Source organism: Phyllostomus hastatus, unplaced genomic scaffold (genome assembly GCF_019186645.2).
Source record: "Phyllostomus hastatus isolate PE091 unplaced genomic scaffold, TTU_PhHast_1.1 phas_scaffold_129, whole genome shotgun sequence".
Lineage (NCBI taxonomy): Eukaryota > Metazoa > Chordata > Mammalia > Chiroptera > Phyllostomidae > Phyllostomus > Phyllostomus hastatus.
In genome coordinates, this window is record NW_025334009.1 from 19,889,608 (window position 1) to 19,908,459 (window position 18,852).

General features: G+C 51.9%; 1 protein-coding gene across 1 annotated transcript in view; it reads right to left on the bottom strand.

The window, feature by feature from the left end:
• RARB (retinoic acid receptor beta) overlaps nucleotides 1-18,852 on the bottom strand; it is a 161,049-nt gene that overhangs the window by 15,442 nt on the left and 126,755 nt on the right. The window contains exons 4-5 of the mRNA XM_045857403.1: nucleotides 15,175-15,335; nucleotides 670-846 (exon numbers count right to left, since the gene is read on the bottom strand). Coding sequence (XP_045713359.1) covers nucleotides 670-846; nucleotides 15,175-15,335 — 338 coding nt within the window. The remainder of the gene's footprint in view (nucleotides 1-669; nucleotides 847-15,174; nucleotides 15,336-18,852) is intronic.

Consider the following 18,852-nt stretch of genomic DNA (forward strand, 5'->3'; position numbering starts at 1 on the left):
GTCCCTCAGAGGCCTGTCGGCATCCACTCCCCCAGGAAAACTACCCCAGACAGAACTGACTGCACTACCCCTGTGTCCCCACCAGGGGGACAGTGGGCATCCAGACAGCAGAGACCCACAGGGGACGAGTTGTGACAGCGTCCTCACCCATCCCAAGGCTCTCGGAGCCACAGTGTGAGAACAGCAGGAAGTGGAGGGGCATCAGGGATCCACTTCGCACAGCTGGGGAAACAGAGGCCAACGGAAGGAAAAGATTTTTGCAAGGCCACCTGATCTCACGCCGGGGGGGTGGAACAAGGCTGCTGTGTGCCACCTCCAGTCGCTTTAGCCTGGAGGCCTTCTGAAGAACCACAGGGCTGTCCTGAGGAGGGGGCTGTGGGTGAGCAAGCTGTCACCGAAGACTGGTGACCAAGACTGGCTGGACCTTCTTTCCAAGGCCATGCACTGGTTAGGCAGGGTTGGAAGGTTCTGTCCAACACCACTGGGTCTCTGAGCCTTTGGTCTGTGAGCAACCGGACTGAGAGGCAGGCAGGGAGGACGGAGCTTGGTGTGCCAAGGAGGTGGCAGGAAGCAAGGTTGGGGGAAGTGAAGCCTCAGGAGATCTTCCCAGCACCTCAGTCCCCACTTCGCCCACCCCGACCCCCTGACTGAGTTCAGAAGGGCACATACCAGGATGTCCAGGCAGGCGGCCTTCAGCAGGGTGATTTGGTCCGCGATGGTCAAGCTGGTGAAGCCTGGCAGGCGCTTAGCAAACTCCACGATCTTAATAATGCACTTGGTGGCCAGTTCACTGAATTTGTCCCAGAGGCCCAGGTCCAGTCGGACTCGATGGTCAGCACTGGAATTCTGAGAGGGAGAGAAAACACCATAGTTTCGGGGAAGCCCAGTGCGGGGTGGGAAACTCAACACATTTCCTGTGAACGTGCTGGCACTTCATTCTTGACCAGGGAGCTTCCTGGTGGGATGGCCGGGTTTTGCCCTGTACCACTGGGTCCTTCAGTTACAGATAAGGGGGTTTCTCTGTGCAATTATTCCAGCTGATACATGGAGAAAGAATGGAACAGGGAGCCACCATGTTATAACTCCGATGGATTGATGGCTCTAGGCATTGACCATCAGTGGTTGCTATTATATTTTTAATATAATATCTTTTTAGAGGCGGCCTGCCATCTGGGTGTCCTGGTGGAAACACGTGGCCCCACCTATGAAACAGCCAAACCAGAAGCACCGTGAGCCTCTAGCTCTAACTGCAGGAAACCCAGGAGATGGAGGAACGTGCTACGCTACACCGAGGGGGACGCAACTGTCAGTCTCCAGGAAGCGGGAAATAAAACCAACGAACTCGTTTCTTCAACAACTGTCCTGCAAGGGGAGTAAAGAAGTGGCAAGAGAAACCTACAGATTAAAAGTGACTCCGTCCAGACGCTCGTTAACGGATGGATGGATAAACTGGGACACGAGCAGGTGGTGGGGCAGAGATGACAAGCGAAGATGCTGCGACAGGGACAAACCACACATGCATCGCGCTCAGTGAAAGAAAGCAGACGCAGAAGCCTACACACAGAGGGACTCCATTCGTATGGCATTCCGGAAGTGGCACAACTACGGCGACAGAGAGCAGACCAGTGGTGTCCAGGTGGGGGACGGCTGAGCACGAAGGTGCCCAGGTGGGGGACTTGGTGGAGTGATGGAAATGGCCCACATCTTGTGACATGGTGAGGAAATGACATCGATAAGGGAAATGGTGACATGTATATGAGGAAATCTGAGATATCGAGGTATAATCTTTTTATTTCAGAAGGAGTAAGATAGCATGTCATTTGTTTGCAGAAGGGTCTGTCATTTAGGACACATTAAAATGTTTACAGACCAAATAAGGTGCTCGCTATTTTCTTTCAAATAACATGTAATGGGTAGAGTGTGTATGAGGGTGGAGAGATGAGGGAAACGAGATTGGCTGTGGAGGGATCATGGGCGTTTATTATTCTATTCTCTCTGCTCTCATATGAAGTTTGAGATCTTACATAATAAAATAAAAGGTAAAAACCTGACAATGATAAGGAAAAACGGAACTACTGCCACAACCAAGTTTAGGCTCTCAGAGGTCCTCAGTGTTGTGATGGCCACATGCCCGCCTCACGTGGTGCTCCCTGTCCCACGACCGGCCCAGGCCCCCACGGAGAGGCAGGGCCAGGCTCTGCGGGCAGGTGCGGGCAGCACGATGGTGCGGGCTGCGCAACCGCACGGCACAGAGGGGCTCTCGAGGGGCCGCCCCTGGACACCACAGCTGCCCCTCCCTGTGCTTCCCAGGGAGGACCGGCCTCCGCACCTCTCAGCAGCTTCCACTCAGGACCCGAGGCCCAGGCGCCTGCAGAGTCCCTCATCTCCGATGGCCACAGAATATTCAAGGGGAGCCCTTCCTCTCATCCCAGCAGAAGGCCAGTGGATTTTAGACCAAACCTCTGCACCTACTGGTTGGGTTCCTGTGCCTATTCAAATACTCCTTCCTTTGTTCACTTACTCATCTTCCTCCTTTCGTCCCCCTCTCCCTGTTCCTTGAATGTTTCCTGACTCACCTCCACATAGCCAGGGGCTGGGGTCTCATGGCTGAACACACCAGACAGCCTCCCCGCTTAGCGGGCTTAGGTGCCTGCTGTCTTCGGAGCCTCACCAGGCCCCCCCTCTCACTAGCCTTCACTCCCCACCCCCGAGCCCCACAACCACACGGGGAAGAAGAGGCTGTTAGTTTCACTGTAAGATGCGGCACGTCCATCTCAGACAGCGGAGATGACTTGGCAAGGGAGGGCTGGAAGCGGATCCCGGGTCCACCTGATCCCCAAACCTGGCCTTTTCCCCTACTTCTCTGACAGATGTGACCTCCTGCATGAGACACCCTCTCTTCACACCTCTCTTTCCCCATCTGTAAACAGGGATGCATGCCACCTGCCCGCAAAGGCTGCTGGGGAGAATAAGCAGGATCCCAGAGGGAAGGAAGCACATGGTGCCTGGTGTGTTCTTGGGGTTTGAACAGTGTTGGACCCCTTTCCTCATCACCCCTCCTGCCCACGGCACGGCTGGGGGGTGCTCAGTCCACAGCAATGACTGCCTTCTCCGCTGTCCTGCACAGGTAACACGGCCAGCAACGTCCCCATACTGGCCCCACCCTCCTGCCCATTATAGGCACCAACCTCTCTTCATGTAATCCGTATAGAGGACGCTCACAGCGCACACGGGAATTAGGCCACCACTAAGAACTTGACGAAAATTGCTGAAGGTCTCAGCTTTTGGTTAGAACCACACTCCAACGTACTCAAGGAAGTGGCTTTGGGCTTTGACTTTGTTTCCGTTTCCTTTTCTTTCTGAAATCTCCGGCAGGACCGCTGGTGTGATGGTGCCCAATGGCCATCCTGCATCTCTGTCTTCCTGCCTTCCTCTCTGTTCTGCCTCCAGAGCCATTTGGGGCACTGCGCCTCCTTCCCTCTCAGCCCCTGGGGTTTTAGGAGGGGCAATAGGGCCCCCTCAGGTGCAGGGAGGGCACTTGACTCTGGTTTGGCTAATCAGAGTGGTCCCTCCTCCTGGCTACAGTGATTGGATCGGAAAAGAGCAGGTAACCCAGAGCTGGCCAATGAGGCTTAATTCTGAGGCTTTTGTTGGAACAACTGGGGAAGCAAAGTTCTCTGTCAGTGAGGGCCACTGGTCACCAGGGGCTTGCAGGGGCCTTCTAAACAACGCAGCCAATTCAGAGGAAAGCCGAGATGAACCATGAAGAGAAAGACAGTGGCCCTGTCCTAAAGATACTGAGCTGCTGGATCCAGCTATGCCTGATTCATACCAGAGGTTGTTTGTTTTTGTTTTTCTTTTAAATTGAAGTTGATTCAAGGGTGGTTTCTATCACCAGCAACAGGAAGAATTCTAATGTGCAGTTATAGCTTAAGATGGTTTAGGTCTGAGAGTTTCATAATATCCCCCACCCCACCCCAGAATGTGTCAAGACCTAGAGAAGTGGCCCCCACTGCCACCACCCTAGTCTGAGCCACCATCATCTCCTGCCTGGATCCTTGTAACAGCCTCCTCACCCCACCCTGTCCTCCTCACAGACTTTTCTTACCAAAGGACTAAAGGAAATCTTTTTAAAACACAAGTCAGACCAAGTCACTATGCTGCTTAAAATCTCCCGTGATTTGTCACTCAGACTAAAAGTCAAAGTCATTTCAGTGGCCTGCAAGGCCCTCCCAGATCTGGCTCCTGCTCTCTGGTCTCCTCCCACTCTCTCCCCAGCCTACCCACTCCTAGCCACACAGGTCTCCTGGCTCTCTCTGAACAGGTGGGGCATGTGCCTGTCTCTGGGCCTTTGCACTGGCTGTTCCCTCCACTGGGATTGCTGTTCCCTCCACTGGGATTGCTCTTCCCCAGGTACCTGTGTGATGTCATCCCTCATTCCTTCAAGTCTGTGCTCAATGTCACTTTCCCTGTGGCCTCGCAGCTGCTCTCCTGCCAATGACAGACCCCTCGTGCTAACTACAACAGAATACACACATGAATTTTCAAAGTGCCCTAGTACTCAGTTAACCTCCTTTATACATGTAAATCTGTGTTCTCTCTTCATTTCCTGTTCATCCTCACATTCCTACATCCATTGAAGATTTACTGCCTCTACCACGTAAGAATTAAGTGAGCTGTTGAAGTTTAAGATAAACGTGGCATGAAAAAAATAGGTTTTTCTTCCAAAAAATATTTATTTTTATCATGGCCCATTAAAGTAATGAAAATTGGGCATATTACACAGAATTTTTTAAAAAGTATTGTTCACTTGTATTTTGAGGTTGGTATTTCATAAATTATAAACTGATAGATTGTATTTTTTTTAAAAAAAGGAATGGGCATCTCCCAGTATTTTATTTGTAATTTGGACTTCTGAAAAATTTCTCTTTACACATGTAAAATTATTTGTACCATTTTTCAGGAGAAGAAAATAAGTACTGCCCTATATCCTCAACTACACTATAAGTAGCCTAGTTTTTGTATTTTCAGTGTGTGTTGTCCTGATGTCATGATGCCTGCACACAGTATCTTGCTGTGTACAATGCGCACCCACATTTCTGTGCACGCTCTACACGGGATTATCATACCCTTTATTATACCATTATGTAATCATTACACCCACGTATAATGGGCATCCTTACTTTTCCCTCAAAAATTTGGGCAAAGCAGTGCGCATCAAAACCAGCAAAATACAGTATATTTTCCTTAATGTTAGATAGTAATTTCTACTTTTCAATAGATACTGGTGTTTCCTGTATTGAATTTAAGAAACCATTTCCGGAATTGGAAAAAGATTACTGATAAAGGATATGTAATTAAAGAGAATTTAGTTTCAGCGCCCCACACCTCCCCCGAAAGGAAAACTGCAGACCCCTCTCCCCATGCCCCGCCGACGCTGCCCCGCCCTGCCCGCTGTTCCCAGAACTGCTCCCCCAGCACACCCCGCCGTTCCCTCGTTACACAGCAGCCTCTTGTCCCGTTTTGCATTGCTGGATGTCAGTGCCCACAACAGTGCCTAGTACATAGCAGGGGCTCAGAAAAATCTTTGCTGAACGAATCGATGAGCGAATGAAGTTCCACCAGTCCTTATTTGTTTAAAATGACGCCGAACAACTAACATGTTAAGCACGAGGCTCCCCTGGGCTGTGGATCCCCGCTGCCTCCAAAGGCAGAACCGAACCATCCAAGGACAGGCAAGGCTCCCAGGCCTGGCACTGGGCCTCCGACAAAAGCATGAGAGGCACTTGAAAAAAACGTGGAATTATCTTCTGGAGGGCGGGTGCCTTGTAGTACAGGCTTCCCCCGAGGGGTGAGTGTTCTGGGAATCCACTGTATCAGTGTACCAGCTGGCACTGTTGTGAGAGGCTGGGTTTGGCTTCAGTGAATTTTTTTGAAGACTCTTTCAAAGCATTCGCCTGTTTCATGATGGGTGATTTATGAGTGCACCCGTTCACAGTGCCCTGAGTATTCAGCAGTTTTTGACCAAAATTGGCATGCACCCTATGCCCCACCCTCCCTATTCACCAGATCTCACCCTGAGCAACATTTTTTTGTTTGTTTCACCAAAGAAAAAGTCCTCAAAGGGAAATGTTTTGATGATGTGGAAGAGGTGAAACAAAAAATGGCAGAAGCACTAAAAGGCATCAAAATTGGCAAGTTCGAAAACTGTTTTGAGCAGTGGAAAAAAAGTCTTGATAGGTGTATTGCATCAAATGGAGGGTATTTTGCAGTGACTGAAGTTCAAATGCGTAAGAATAAGTACACAGTTTTTTTAATAAATAAATTCTGATTTTTGGGGGTCCCCCTGTGAAGGGTACTACGCATCCCAGTGGATGTTTTTAATTTCTCACAGAAGTGGAAATCAGTTCATGGAGTCAATAAAGCTAGCTATTGTTTTTAATGTTGGCGAGGAAAGACGGAAAGAAACATTTGCCTAAGGGATGCCACAGAACCCTCCAAAAGCTGGTGGCCAACGCTGCCTTCTGCAACAGTCTCTGAGGAGAGTAGTAGGCAGGCACCTTCCAGATTTATTGTACTGCTTCCTCAAGGACCCGGCGGAACACCGTGCGCTCAGGGGAACGTGAGATCAAGATGTGTGCCATTCGGGCTGTAATTAAATTTAATAGGCAGTTTATCCGGTTCAGAGGCAGACGTGATTGAGAGGGACAGAGAGGCGAGCCTACCGCGGGAGATCATTTTAAAATGCAGGATCCATCTGGGAGAAAAGACATTGCCCCAGCCCGGCAAGTGTGAACAAAATCTTCACCAGCATCATCCGAGGTTACTTCATCACACACGAGGCGAGAGGGGGAGAAGCCTGCCGCACCTTCTATTAAAAATAATGCACAGGCATCTCTACAGCATGTAAATCTCACTCACTATTATGCAAACTGAAGGGAAGAGGCAGTTAATAAAACACAAAATAACCTGGTGTTTTATTAGGCCAGGTGCTGGATTCATAGGCGTGAGGTTTAAAATGGCTTATATATTATCTTCCAGCTGTGGCAGATCTAGAGCGTGGCTTGGTTCAGTGGGTAATGAAGGCGGTTATAGGGAGCATGGAGGAAGTGTGGGTTTTCGGCAGCCTTTCTGAAACTGGGGGAGAGGGCGGCAAGGAGAGGGACATGTGGGGTGCTGAGCAAAGGCCCTTTTTGGCAGCTAAGGAGAAGGAGAGGCAAAGCAGAGAGGCAGGCCTTCCCCAAACTCACCATCCTGCCTTCATCCTGGAGGGAAGCCCCTCTCCAGGCAGGAGCCCCAGCTGCCTTCCCAGAATGCTGTGCAGCAGGGGCCCCGGTGGAGGGCACACCCTGAGGCCCACCCTCCCCACCCCAGGGCCATCTTCAGCAGCTGAAAAGCCCAACTCCACTATGGAGTCCAATGAAATGGCCACGTTTTTCATGCCACGGAAGCCCTTTCTTGTGCAGATGTGGTTCTCTGCCATCGCACGCCACTTTTCCGACCGGCCTTGCCCTTAGAATGAGACCCACAAATGCAGGTGGAACCACCAGTGTCTATAAAATCCCACCTGCAGCAGCTGCTGGGCACTACAGTGGTTTCATCAGGGCTGTTTCTTATTTTTGAACTAAAGAGGAACATGCGTTTCTTAAAAGGAAGAAAGAGTTCAGGTTCCCTGGGAAAATGGGCACATCCCCTGGGGTGACCTCCTTCTTCCCTCGGCCTGAAGTTCCTGCCCTTGAGCATCCTGAGAGGCTGATGTCCGTTCCGAGTCTATCTGTAGAAGGGTCCCATCACATCCCGCTTTTCCACTTTGTGTTTCTCATGAAACAACCCCTCCTTGGGCTTACCTCAGCCAGGCACTGTTGTGAGTGCTTCCCAGCAAACTCCCTCTCATTTTCACAATGCCCTCATGACCTGGGGATGGCTGTCATCCCGTGCGGCTGACTGGGGGCTGAGGCCCAGAGAGGTTAAGTAACTGGTACAAGATGCCCCAGTGGCTCGATGGAGGGCACAGGCTCCACAGGGTGGGGGGCCGGGCTCCAGGGTCTGCCTCCCCACCGCCTCCCCCCTCTCACGCTTGGGCCATCACATGTTCTCCTTCCTGGCCTGAACGTCTGGTCTCCTAAGACCTGCTGTAGCCTTTGTGATCTCCCTCCTGGTGGTTGGAAGTTCTGGATGCTTCCCAGAGGCAGCAGAGAGATACCCAGCTTCGCTAGGGAGAGAACGTCATGTGCCAGGCCAGCATCTCTGTGTGGTCAACCCACAGATACCCAGGCACTACGACGGCATGGCCTCAGAACCGGATGCTTCCAACAGGTGTGGGAAAGGCAGGTTGGCAGTGACCCTGCAACTCGGAGTGGAAAGATGGGCAATGTCTTTAAGGCGTGGCACAGCCTGAGGGTGGAGAGGGTGCTGGGCAATGGGAAGGGGGCAGTGGTGAGGATCTTGAAGGACCTCCAAATGTTTCCTAGAGGCCTGGCTAAAAGCCAGGGTGATGCTGCAGGACTTCCCTGAAGGTAGTGTTTTAGGATGTTCCGGGACCCCCACTGTTTATGATTCCTGGGCTGGGACAGGAGCCTGGACGGTCCCTCTGGATAGCTGCAGCCCCTGCCTTCCGGGTATCTCAGAGATTCAGAGATATTACCGAGTGCAGGAGCGTGGCCTTCAGAAGGCCCGGCTGTAGGATGGAGGGTAGGGATCAGCGATGCTAGATGTGGAGGTGGTCTCCGCTGCTTTGAGGGGACATGGATGGCTTCTGGAACTCAGGGGGCACATTTGAGGAAGAACAGAAGCTCTGCCTTGCCTACCTGCCAAAGCCTTCTGGTCGGGCACAAGGCGGCCAGGGCCACCCTCTCGACGTGCTTCTCCTGACTAGAAACCTCCCACGGCACTCTCTGGCTAACATCCACGCACCAATCCCAGCACACCAAGGCCCATCACCTAGCCCCAATCCATCTCCTCACGCTTTGCACCTGCCTCCCCTCCAGCCCGCTCCCTGCCATACCCCAGGCCAGACTCACGCTATTCCCTCGGCCGGGAATGCCTTTGCCTTTTTTCCACCACCCAGTGAGATCCTGGGTACCTCGCCCAGCGCCCAGAGGGTGTTTCCTTTAAAAGCTGAGGCCTTAGCATGTGTGCTGCCAGAGGTTCTAGGAGCTCACAGAACATGGGACAAGATTGGATTTTTCAGTCAAACTTCACAAAAGAGCTGCAGGCGTGGCCGTGTGCACCCCAGTACTGCACTCAGTCGGTGTGATGGGTTGAGTCCCCAGTCCTTCAGAAGGTGGCCTTCTTTGGAAACAGGGTCTTTTCAGAGGTAATCAATGTAAAATGAAGCCATTAGAGTGAGGCTCAATCCAGTCTGACGCTGCCCTTAATAGAAAGGGAAGAGCGTTTGGACAGAGACAGACATGCGGGGAGGGAAGACCGTGTGAAGACGCACAGGCAGAAGACGGCCACGTGAAGACGGGAGCCCTGCGTCTGCAAGCCAAGGAAGGCCAAAAATTGCCTGTGACATCACAAGCTTTGAGACAAGAAAGGATTCTCCTCTAGAGACGTCCGAGAGAGCACGGCGCTGCTGACAACTTGCTTTTGGGCTTCTTGCTTCCAGAACTGTGAGATGAAGCATTTTGCTGCTGTCAGCCACCGGTTTGCGGCACTCCCAGGGAAGTGACGCAGTCGGTGTGTATGCATGTGTGCTGGAGAAGGAGAGAACAGTCAAGGGCATACAGACAGGGCAGGTGTGTTTACTGGCAAAAAACCAATCCATGGAGGTGAGGGCGGGGGTCAGAACTTGGTCTTGTGGCAGCCGCAGTCTTCCACCTCACCAGGAGCGTCTTTCCTGGGAGGCCAGCCTCGTGAGTTTACAGTTCTGATTCTCTGGCTGATCAGTGTTAGCTGCTAAAATGAAAGCCAAGTCCACACGTGGCTGGAACTGCTCACGATGTCCTTCCTTTTTTAAAGTGCTCATCTGCTGAAAAGTCTTTCTGTGGTTTAAGGATTCTGCTGGTGGTTATTTTTTTCTGAGTAGATTAAGGGCTCTTTAAATCTCCATAGCTCAACTTCACGAGCCCCTTGGAGGGCAGCTTATGTCCCATCAAGCTCTGCAAGGTGATGAGCAGCCACACACACGGCAGAGCGGTGGGATGCGGGAGCAGACACAGCCCCGAGCAGCCGCCCGGGCTGGGCTGTGCCACCGGGAACCCTTGCCTCCCCACCCACCCCTTTACTTTTCCAGAACCTGGGCATTCGGCCCTGAAACATGACAAGGTGTTCACAGCAGGATCACGGGGAAGAGGCCTGCTTATTTAGCACATTTCTGCACAAGAGGGGCCCTGGCATATTTTTCTCATTAAACTGTCCCAGCCACTTCATGATGTCGGTACTATTTAAACCCCATTATACAGATGAGGGAACTGAGGCTCCAAGGATGATTCCAAGGTCATGAAACTCCTAAGTAGCACAGGTAGGATTTGAACCTGGGTCTAAGAGGCCCCAAAGCCTACACGACATAGTCCCTAGGGTTTGTCCTAAGGAAGCAGAACAAACAACCTCAGAACCAGGATGCTTCCCATGGTTCACACCCTCATTCCATCTTGGAGAATGCAAGATGAACAGCCGCTCCCCTGCGGCCCACCTTTCCATGTGAAATGCCCTTTCCATGCCCTTGTTTTTGGAGGCGTCACTGGTCAGAAATCTTCCCAAGGAGACTGGTGCTGAGGCGTCCCGCCAAGCCTGGGCGTGGAAGGGTGTGGGCGTGTCTTTTTGCCCCCCGCCCCCCCATCTATTCTGCAGCCTCCTGGGCCTGACCATTGATTCCCAAGCCCACCCAAGCTGGGGAAGCGAAAGGCAGTCCTCTCTCAAAGACCCGTAGGTGGGTGGCTAGCTGGGCGACTAGCTGGCTGTCTAATTCCTTGCGTCCTGCTTTGCCCAAGGCATCAGACAGGAGCACCAGTCTGGTGAGGGCAGCAGGAGGTTTCCTGGCAGAGGAAGCAATCACCTACCTAAAAACAGCTCTCTATAAAAACGCTCCACTTGGAACTAGGAGCTTGCAGAGAATGTGCTATGGCTGCTGTTATTTATTTATACCTCCACCTACTTCCAGAAAGGCTCTGAAGTTGCTTACAATAAAAAACAGAGCCACGTCTGTGTAGAGTGGAAATCGAGCACAATCAGAGGAGAGACTCCATGGGAGCCGCATTTCTCCCGCAAACGGGCCCTGTGCCCCTAAAGGGGGCCAGGCTGCCTGTGCTGAGGGATCAGACTGGGGGTCGCACTTGTATTTCCATTTTCCTCCCGGGTCAGGAGGGGTAGAGAGTCCCTGCAAAGTGCTCAGAATGATGTGCTCATTGGGGACGGATGGTGTCTTGTCCCCAAAGAGGGGTGAACAAGAAGGGGCCCTGGCTGTCCTTGGGCGACCCACTTGCCTTGGGCAGAAGCAGACCCTGAGACTAGGAGTTGAATGCCAAGAGCCTATTTGGCAAGAGACCCCGGGAAGCCTGGAGGAGGAGTGGGCGGGGGCTGCTGAGGGCAGGTGGCCAGTGAAGATCCTGCCTGAGGCTCCACCTTACTGAGGAACTCGGGAGATGGCTTAGAGAATGCCCAGGAGGCATCCTGCTCCAGGGGAAAGGAGGCTGGGGCTTTCCCCCACTGGCTTCTCTTGGTCATGGAGTTGGGCCTCTCCCAGGAGCATCCTTGCCGCACACGTGAGCCAGGAGCCCTGCAGCTCTGGCTGCCAGAGGAAGCCTTGGGGCAGGTTCCCTGGGATTGCAGTGAGGGCCAGCCAGGGCCCGGACAGCCCCTGCAGCACCCTCCCGGAAGGTGGGGCAGGTGGCCCCTGAGGCCGCATGGAAGCAGGTGGAATTAGACCTATGGCGTAATGAGCAACCCCATGGAGAGGCTACTAATTTTAGGATTTCAGAGGGAGGCCTGGGGCAGGGAGGGTGGTAGAGGCCCCCATGAGGCTTCTGGGGTGGGATGGAGGTGTGCTGAGGAACAGAGGACTGTCCTGAAGGAGCACGATGCCCCCAGGGCCTGTGGGAAGCTGAGGCCATACCAGGATGTGTGTCCTAGGAGGGGAAAATGCTGTGCTTTGTGTCTGTCTGCTGTCCTCAAGCCTAGAGTGGGCACCGTTTCACCTGGTCACCAGGTGAGTCAGAGCCTGGCCGACTGAGTTGGCCACACTGAAATATCCGCACCGGGGCACCTGACACAGTGGCAAATGATCCCCGGGACTGTCATACAATGTCTCTTGCCTTGTGACCTGGTTCAAAAGATTCCACTTCCAGGAAGCCCTCCTTACTCTGACTGTTTTGTTTCACTCCGTCTCCTCTGGAGCTAATGGTTGGATTCATTCCTGGGTAACAGCCGCCCCTCTGGCCTAGATGCCCCACGGCTCCCACTCCCACTCCACCTTGCTAAGCACCCACCTGAGGCATTCTGTGGGTAGTGTGGCTGTCAGGGGGGCTGTCCCCCTGCAGTCAGACTGTACAAGTGCCACGTGTGGACTGCAGACACAGGGAGAGTTATTTAGCCCTTCCACACCGCAGTGTCCTCACCCCCAATCTGGGAAAAATAATATTCAGCCTCTGCTTACTCATCTGTCCTGCAGGGGCAACGGTGCCCACCTCACTGAGACCTCACAAGGAGTAAGGAGAAGAGAGTTAATATGTTTAAGCTACTTAGCATGGCCCCTGGGACATAGTAAAGGCTCAATAAATATTAGCTGTAATAATAATAATAATAATAATGATAAGAATAATAAAGACTCCTGGTCACAAACTGTCCATTTCTCTCCACTATTTACAGACTATAATACAAATTCTTCAGTCAGCACTCCAGACTCTGCAAAGGTTTTCTGTTCTCGTTTCCCACTTGCTCTCAACTTAACGTGACCCCACCATCCCAAGCCCCTGTTCTCTCTGCTCTTCTCCTTGTGGCCATTCCCGTGGCCCCGCTTCCGTCGGTTTCCCTAGTTCCTAGGTCAGGACACGCTCACCTTGATACTTAGCCCAGCACAGTGCCTGGAACACAGTATGCAATCAATAAACACTCCTGCAGGGAATAAACAAGATGCTCCTTCTGCTGGTTGTTAATCACGTCACTTCTCTGCAGTGCTGGGATGAGGCCAGGTCACACCCAGCAAGCGGGTGTGTGGTCACATCACTGCTGCGTAGCTATTTCCAGGTCCCATCATAGAAGCTTTACATGAATTGTTTCATTTCATCTTCCTAACCATGTTCTATGATCCCCACCTTACAGATGGGGAAAATGAGGCTGAGGGAAGCCAAGTAGCTTGGGCACAGTCACATGGCTGATCGGTGACTGAGCAGGTTTAAACCCTATTCATCTGATTCCAGCGCCCTTGCTCTTGACAGATGGCATCACTCTGCACTACCTCTTGGATCACAGGCCTGCTCCATATCCTGAATTGACATGACAGCTCCCATACGGTGTCCAGCCTTGTCTTGCTCTGTGTCTGCTTTGCTCTGGGACACTGCTTCCCAGGCTCCATGAGGGCTTGTCCACTGAGTCCAGCACCTCCCTCGGCCTGGCAGGTAGGTTAACAGCTTCACCGATTAAAGAGTAGGGCACACCAGAGTCTCTCTCCTTCTCCCTGACACCAAGGGCCTGGGTGGGTCCCAGAAGGTCATTCTCTGTCTTGCTCCTCCAAGTGGGTTCATGGCCTTTGCTATGCAGAGTGTGGTCTGTATGCTAGCAGCACCAGCAGCACCTGGGAGCTTGTTAAGAAATGCGCCGCCCAGACCTGCTGAATCAGAAGCTGCATGGGATGGGAATGCCAGGCGCTTCGTAAGCACATTGCAGTTCGGGAAGCCCTGTTCTGGGTTCTTCCTCTGCTTCCTGAGCCAGTCTTTGCTTTGGCCGGTGAGCCTAAGTCCAGCGCCGGCCCTTCAGGAGCTTCTGCCACCAAGCGCGCAGCCTCCTGCTCACCTGAGAAGCTGCCCTGGCATGTTCTAGCAACAGTTTCCACGGCCGACCTTCTGGGCCTGCTCCTGGCCTCCATTCCTGTCCCACAGATAAAACTGTGGCACCCACACCCAAATGCGTGGCTGTGTACGTCTCAAGACTCACCTCACAACTGTGGCTCTCCCGTCCTTTTTTCTGTCTGGCAATGCTATTGCATCTTTTTATGTTTGTGACCTTTCATACTGTTCTTTTCCTAGCGCACAAGCCACCACAACAGCAAATGCTGCGATATTTGCATTTTCTAGAAAAGTATGTTTACTAGCATCTAGGCAAGCAACATAAGCCACTTAAAGAGATCAGAACAACTTTCAAGTTATATTCATTCCTTCCTTCTTTCCTTCATTCATTCACTCAACAAATATTTACTGAGTGCCACACATCATAAATATACATCCAGGAACAAAACATATGCAAAAAAACTTAAAAAAATTAAAGTGCCTCCTGATGTCGCTACCATCTGATCCCAGACCAGGAAACACACTGCGATCCCACTTTCTCTCCCTCCCTCTTTTCTTTATTTCTAACCTCAGTGAAAGCCATTCCCAGCAGAGTACTGGCAGAAAAGGGGGCCCACCCACCCACCCACCTACCTGGGGAAGGGCCACACCTGTTTTGTGCTTTTCCAGGCCTTGGCTTTGGGGTTATAAACAAACCCTCCCAGAGGCCAGACCCTGGCCCAGGGGAGAGCCCCCATAATCTTGGGTGCGCCTCACAGTTGGATTAGTGTCTTTAAAAGATTGATCCCTTTTCCCCTGGGTTCCCAGTGGGCTCTGTACAGGTGTCTGACATGACCCAAGTCACACCTCACTGGCTTCACTTGTCTCCTTCACCGGAGCTCAAGTCCCTGCAGGCAGCAACCTTATCTTAATCACTCAAGTCGCCAGCGCCTCCCACACAGCCTGGTATAAGGTACGTGTGCAGTTCGTGTTTCTTGGGTGAACGCACACACACCTGACTGAATTGGAGGAAACACCAGCCTGCTCAGAGAGTGCAAAGGCTACGTACTACCGGCAGGAGGATGGTGGCCACTGCGCAGCGCCTGAGCTGACGTGCATGTCCTGGGCCGAGTTTGGGTGGAGGAACCCTCCAGGCCCAGGGCAGAGGGCGCGTGTGTGTGCGCATGTGTGCACAAGGGCCGGTGCCCACCCTCCCAGCTGCCCGGGTGGTGGTGAGGGGAGTGTCCCTTACCGTGGTGTATTTTCCCAGCTGGCAGAGCGAGGGGAAGGTTTCCTGGTGCGCTTTTCGGATCTTCTCTGTGAGATCATCCAGCTCAGCTGTCATTTCATAGCTTTCTGTGCATTCCTGCTTCGAAGGCTCCTTCTTTTTCTTGTTTCTGTCATTCCTGACAGCTGGAAACGAGAGAGAAGGCAAATCAGGGGTCACTGATGGCTGGGCCCGCGCTTCCCGATGCTTTGGATTCATTGGACACTGGGAACAGGAACGGCAGGAAAAGGTGCTGTAGACACATCTAGGAAAAGAGGTTGGCGGCCAGGGGGGCTGGGCAGAGAGTGACATTTGTCTTTCTGTGTGAGCACATGTCACCCAATTCTGAAGGAATGCTTGTGCTGGCCCAGCAGCCTGACAGTGTCTATTGGTTTGGGAAGAACTTTCTGTGCGGACAGGTCCTTAAGAGAGAATCTCCCCACTCACGGTCCCCTCAGCTCAGGGTGGACTGCCTGCAAGGCATTACCAAGGAACCATTTTTGCCTGGGAAACACATCCCCAAACAAAGCCCTCGTGGCATCATCATTGGTGATCCCAAACTAAGCATTATGATTTTGTTTTTGGTACTTCTTTCTCACCTGTGGGCATTTTCCCATTGCTTTTTAGAGAGAGAAGAAGTGACAGAGGAAGGGAGAAAGAGAAATATCGGTGTGAGAGAGAAACGTCAACTAGTTGCCTCCCATACTCGGCCAGACCAGGTATTGAAGGAGCTCTGTCCCAGGATTGAACCTGCAACCTACTTATGTGCTCTGACTGGGAATCGAATCCACAACCTTCCGGTTATAGATGATGCTCCAACCAATGGGGCCATGCTGGCCAGGCTAAGCTTTCTGTTTTGATATTTTGCTTTTTAGTTTCCTGAATTTGCTGACTGGCATTTTTCAAGAAATTTACCTTAAAGGTAATGGGATTAGGATTTTTGTATCTCTGTGCTTTTCTGTTTCCTAGACTTTCATGTTAATCATATGTCTTATTATTTAGCAAGTTATTTAAAAATAATAATCTGTGTATTTTGAGCCCTTGACCTGGAAAACCATTCATTCATTCATTCATTCACTTATTCATCCACAGCCGCTTGGCCCCACACCTTGTCTGGCCCCCTGGGCCCTCAGCAGGTGAGTGTGTTGGGCTCAGCAGGGCCCACTGAGCTCAGCGAGGGGCTGAGCCAGGGCCTGGACCCGGGGGCTGTGGAAGCCCGTGCTTCCTCTCACAGCACAGGCCTCTCGGATGACTTCAAATCCGAGTGTAACTCAAAGCTCTGGCCTATGGCCTGGATCTCCCGGGGAAGGAAACTGAAACCCAGCGAGGCCAACAGGTAAGACTAGCCCATGTGCCCACACCGGCGGGGGGCGGGGGGGGATGCTGCCTGGCTGTGCGTGTGCCACCAGGAGCTGGGAATCTGTGCTGCAAAATGACCCTGGGCATAATCTGATCCGCCCTAAGAGGTGGGCGGGGGTGGGGGAGTGGGGGTGGTCTGCCTCCGGAGAGCACCGGTGACCCGAGAACTGGCAGTTCCCTCGGTTTACACCGAGGGCATCCAGAGCCCTGCTTGGGGCTACAGCTGAAGGCAGAACCGAAGGCAGGCATGGGAAAGGAGACACTGGGAAAGGAAAGAGATAGTAATGGAGAGGGAGGGAGAGAGGGAGAGAGAAAAAAGGGGGGAATGAATGGTACTTAAAAACCCCAGTGTCCACATAAGCTTCTCACACCTGACCAGGAGGCAGGGCAGCTGGGAAAAAACAATCCACATTTCTTGAGTGTCTTGAGCATGCATAGGATCTGTCTGCAGTCACTCACTTAACCCTCTTATCAGGTAGGCAATTCAAAACCCATTTTACAGATAAAAAAACTGAGCTTCAGAGAGGCTAACGTGCCCACGTTTACACAGCTGACAAATTCTTTCCTCACTTGGACTCATGTGGAAGGAAGTGAATGTTTGAGAAGAAAACAAAACCTCCCAGATGACCATCTTCCCCAGGACTCTGAAATGACCCTGTTCTTTGGCTCAGAACATTTCCAGATCTAGAACGAGTGGGTACGGACGGGGTGCGGTAGCCCCACCCTGGGGGCAGTCTTCTCCATGTGCCGGGACCACTCCCCGCAGGTCTGGAACACAGGGGGAGGGTGGCGTAGTTTACAGCAGGGAGAACACAAAGAGCACAGTCAGCAAAGGAGAGACAGGGAGGGAGGCAGGGGGTAGCGTGTGGGGTAGAGACGCCGCCGTGTCCTTCTACACAGACGGAGCCCGGGTGTGCGAGGGGAGGCTATAGCCTGAAGGCTCATGTGTGAGCGCAGGGGGCTCTCAGTGCAGGCCCTCAGACCCCCTCCTTTCCTGGGTCCTGCCAATGGCCCTCTTCTTCAGCTAACCCAAAAGTCATGCCAGAGTAACGACGGTCCTTCCAAAACAAAGCCTTGAGGACAGGAGCTTGGCAGTGCACGGGAGGCAGGAAAGGGGCACATACGGTCACCATCATGAGGTAGGGGGGGACAAACACTGTTCCTCAGGGTCCTCGCCTCCTCGAGTGTGGATATCTGGAAGGCGAGGGCCGTATTTTACTAGTCTCTGTGTCCCCAGGGTGAATACAGCATCGGACACACAATGGGGGCTCAGACACAGTTTCCTGAAGGACAAGATGAGCAGGTGACTAAACGTGGGATTTTGTCAGCTGTCAGGGCCTCTGTGTGGCCACACAGAGCTCACCTGAGCCTCTTTCTTCCAGTCACTGAAGGTCTCATCATTGGGCCTGCAGGGACTCATGCCCTATTCCCCAACCTGCAGGAGGGGCCAGGAGGTGGATAAAGCAGGCGGGACATCCAAAGGGTCTCGAGCGTGATTTACACACCTGGGAGAAGCTGGCCCATGTAGGCAAAGCGCTTCTCGGATGAAAGGTGCTCCATAAAATATCAAGTATTCTCCTCGTGAGGGCTAAGTGCTACAAATCAGATTTGGTGGCATAAAAGTAACGTATTTATGAGCCACTATCATACTGCAAATGAAATGAATGTAATAAAAGTGTCACTTATACAAATACCTCTGATGTACGGATCTCGACCTATGAATATGAAAACAGACACCCCAGCACTTTTATTTGAATGTCTAATCATGGAAATAAATGAAGTCATGTTCATTTTAATGTGTGCACTTGTGCATGTATCTGGAATATTGATTTCTATGCACACAATAAAAATGCAATGCAGGAAACATGCAAAAGGTGGGGATTTCACTTGGGTTCAGGAAGAGATGAAAACAACACTACTGAAAACTTCTTCATGACAAAAAAAATCAGAAAGGAAGGAAGGAAGGAAAGAAGGAAGGGAGGGAGGGAGGGAGGGAGGGAGGGAGGAAAATACAATCGACAGCGCTCTTGTCCATAATATTTTCTATATTCAGCTTAGCAAAGAAAGTATAATGGTCTATTTATTCTTGCCTGAACACCAAGGTCTGGAATGTGTTCTTCTTTATTCTTAACCTCCTCGCTACCTGCAAGAATCATGGGCCAGAGTTGGGGATTAGGGCTACCTGGCTGCTGTGCGTGGGAGAGAGCCTATCACTGACATGCAGGTATGCTTAAAAGAAAAACACAAAAATATTTTCAACTGAGGTTAAAAATCATTGTCTAAACTAATTATGCATATGAACTA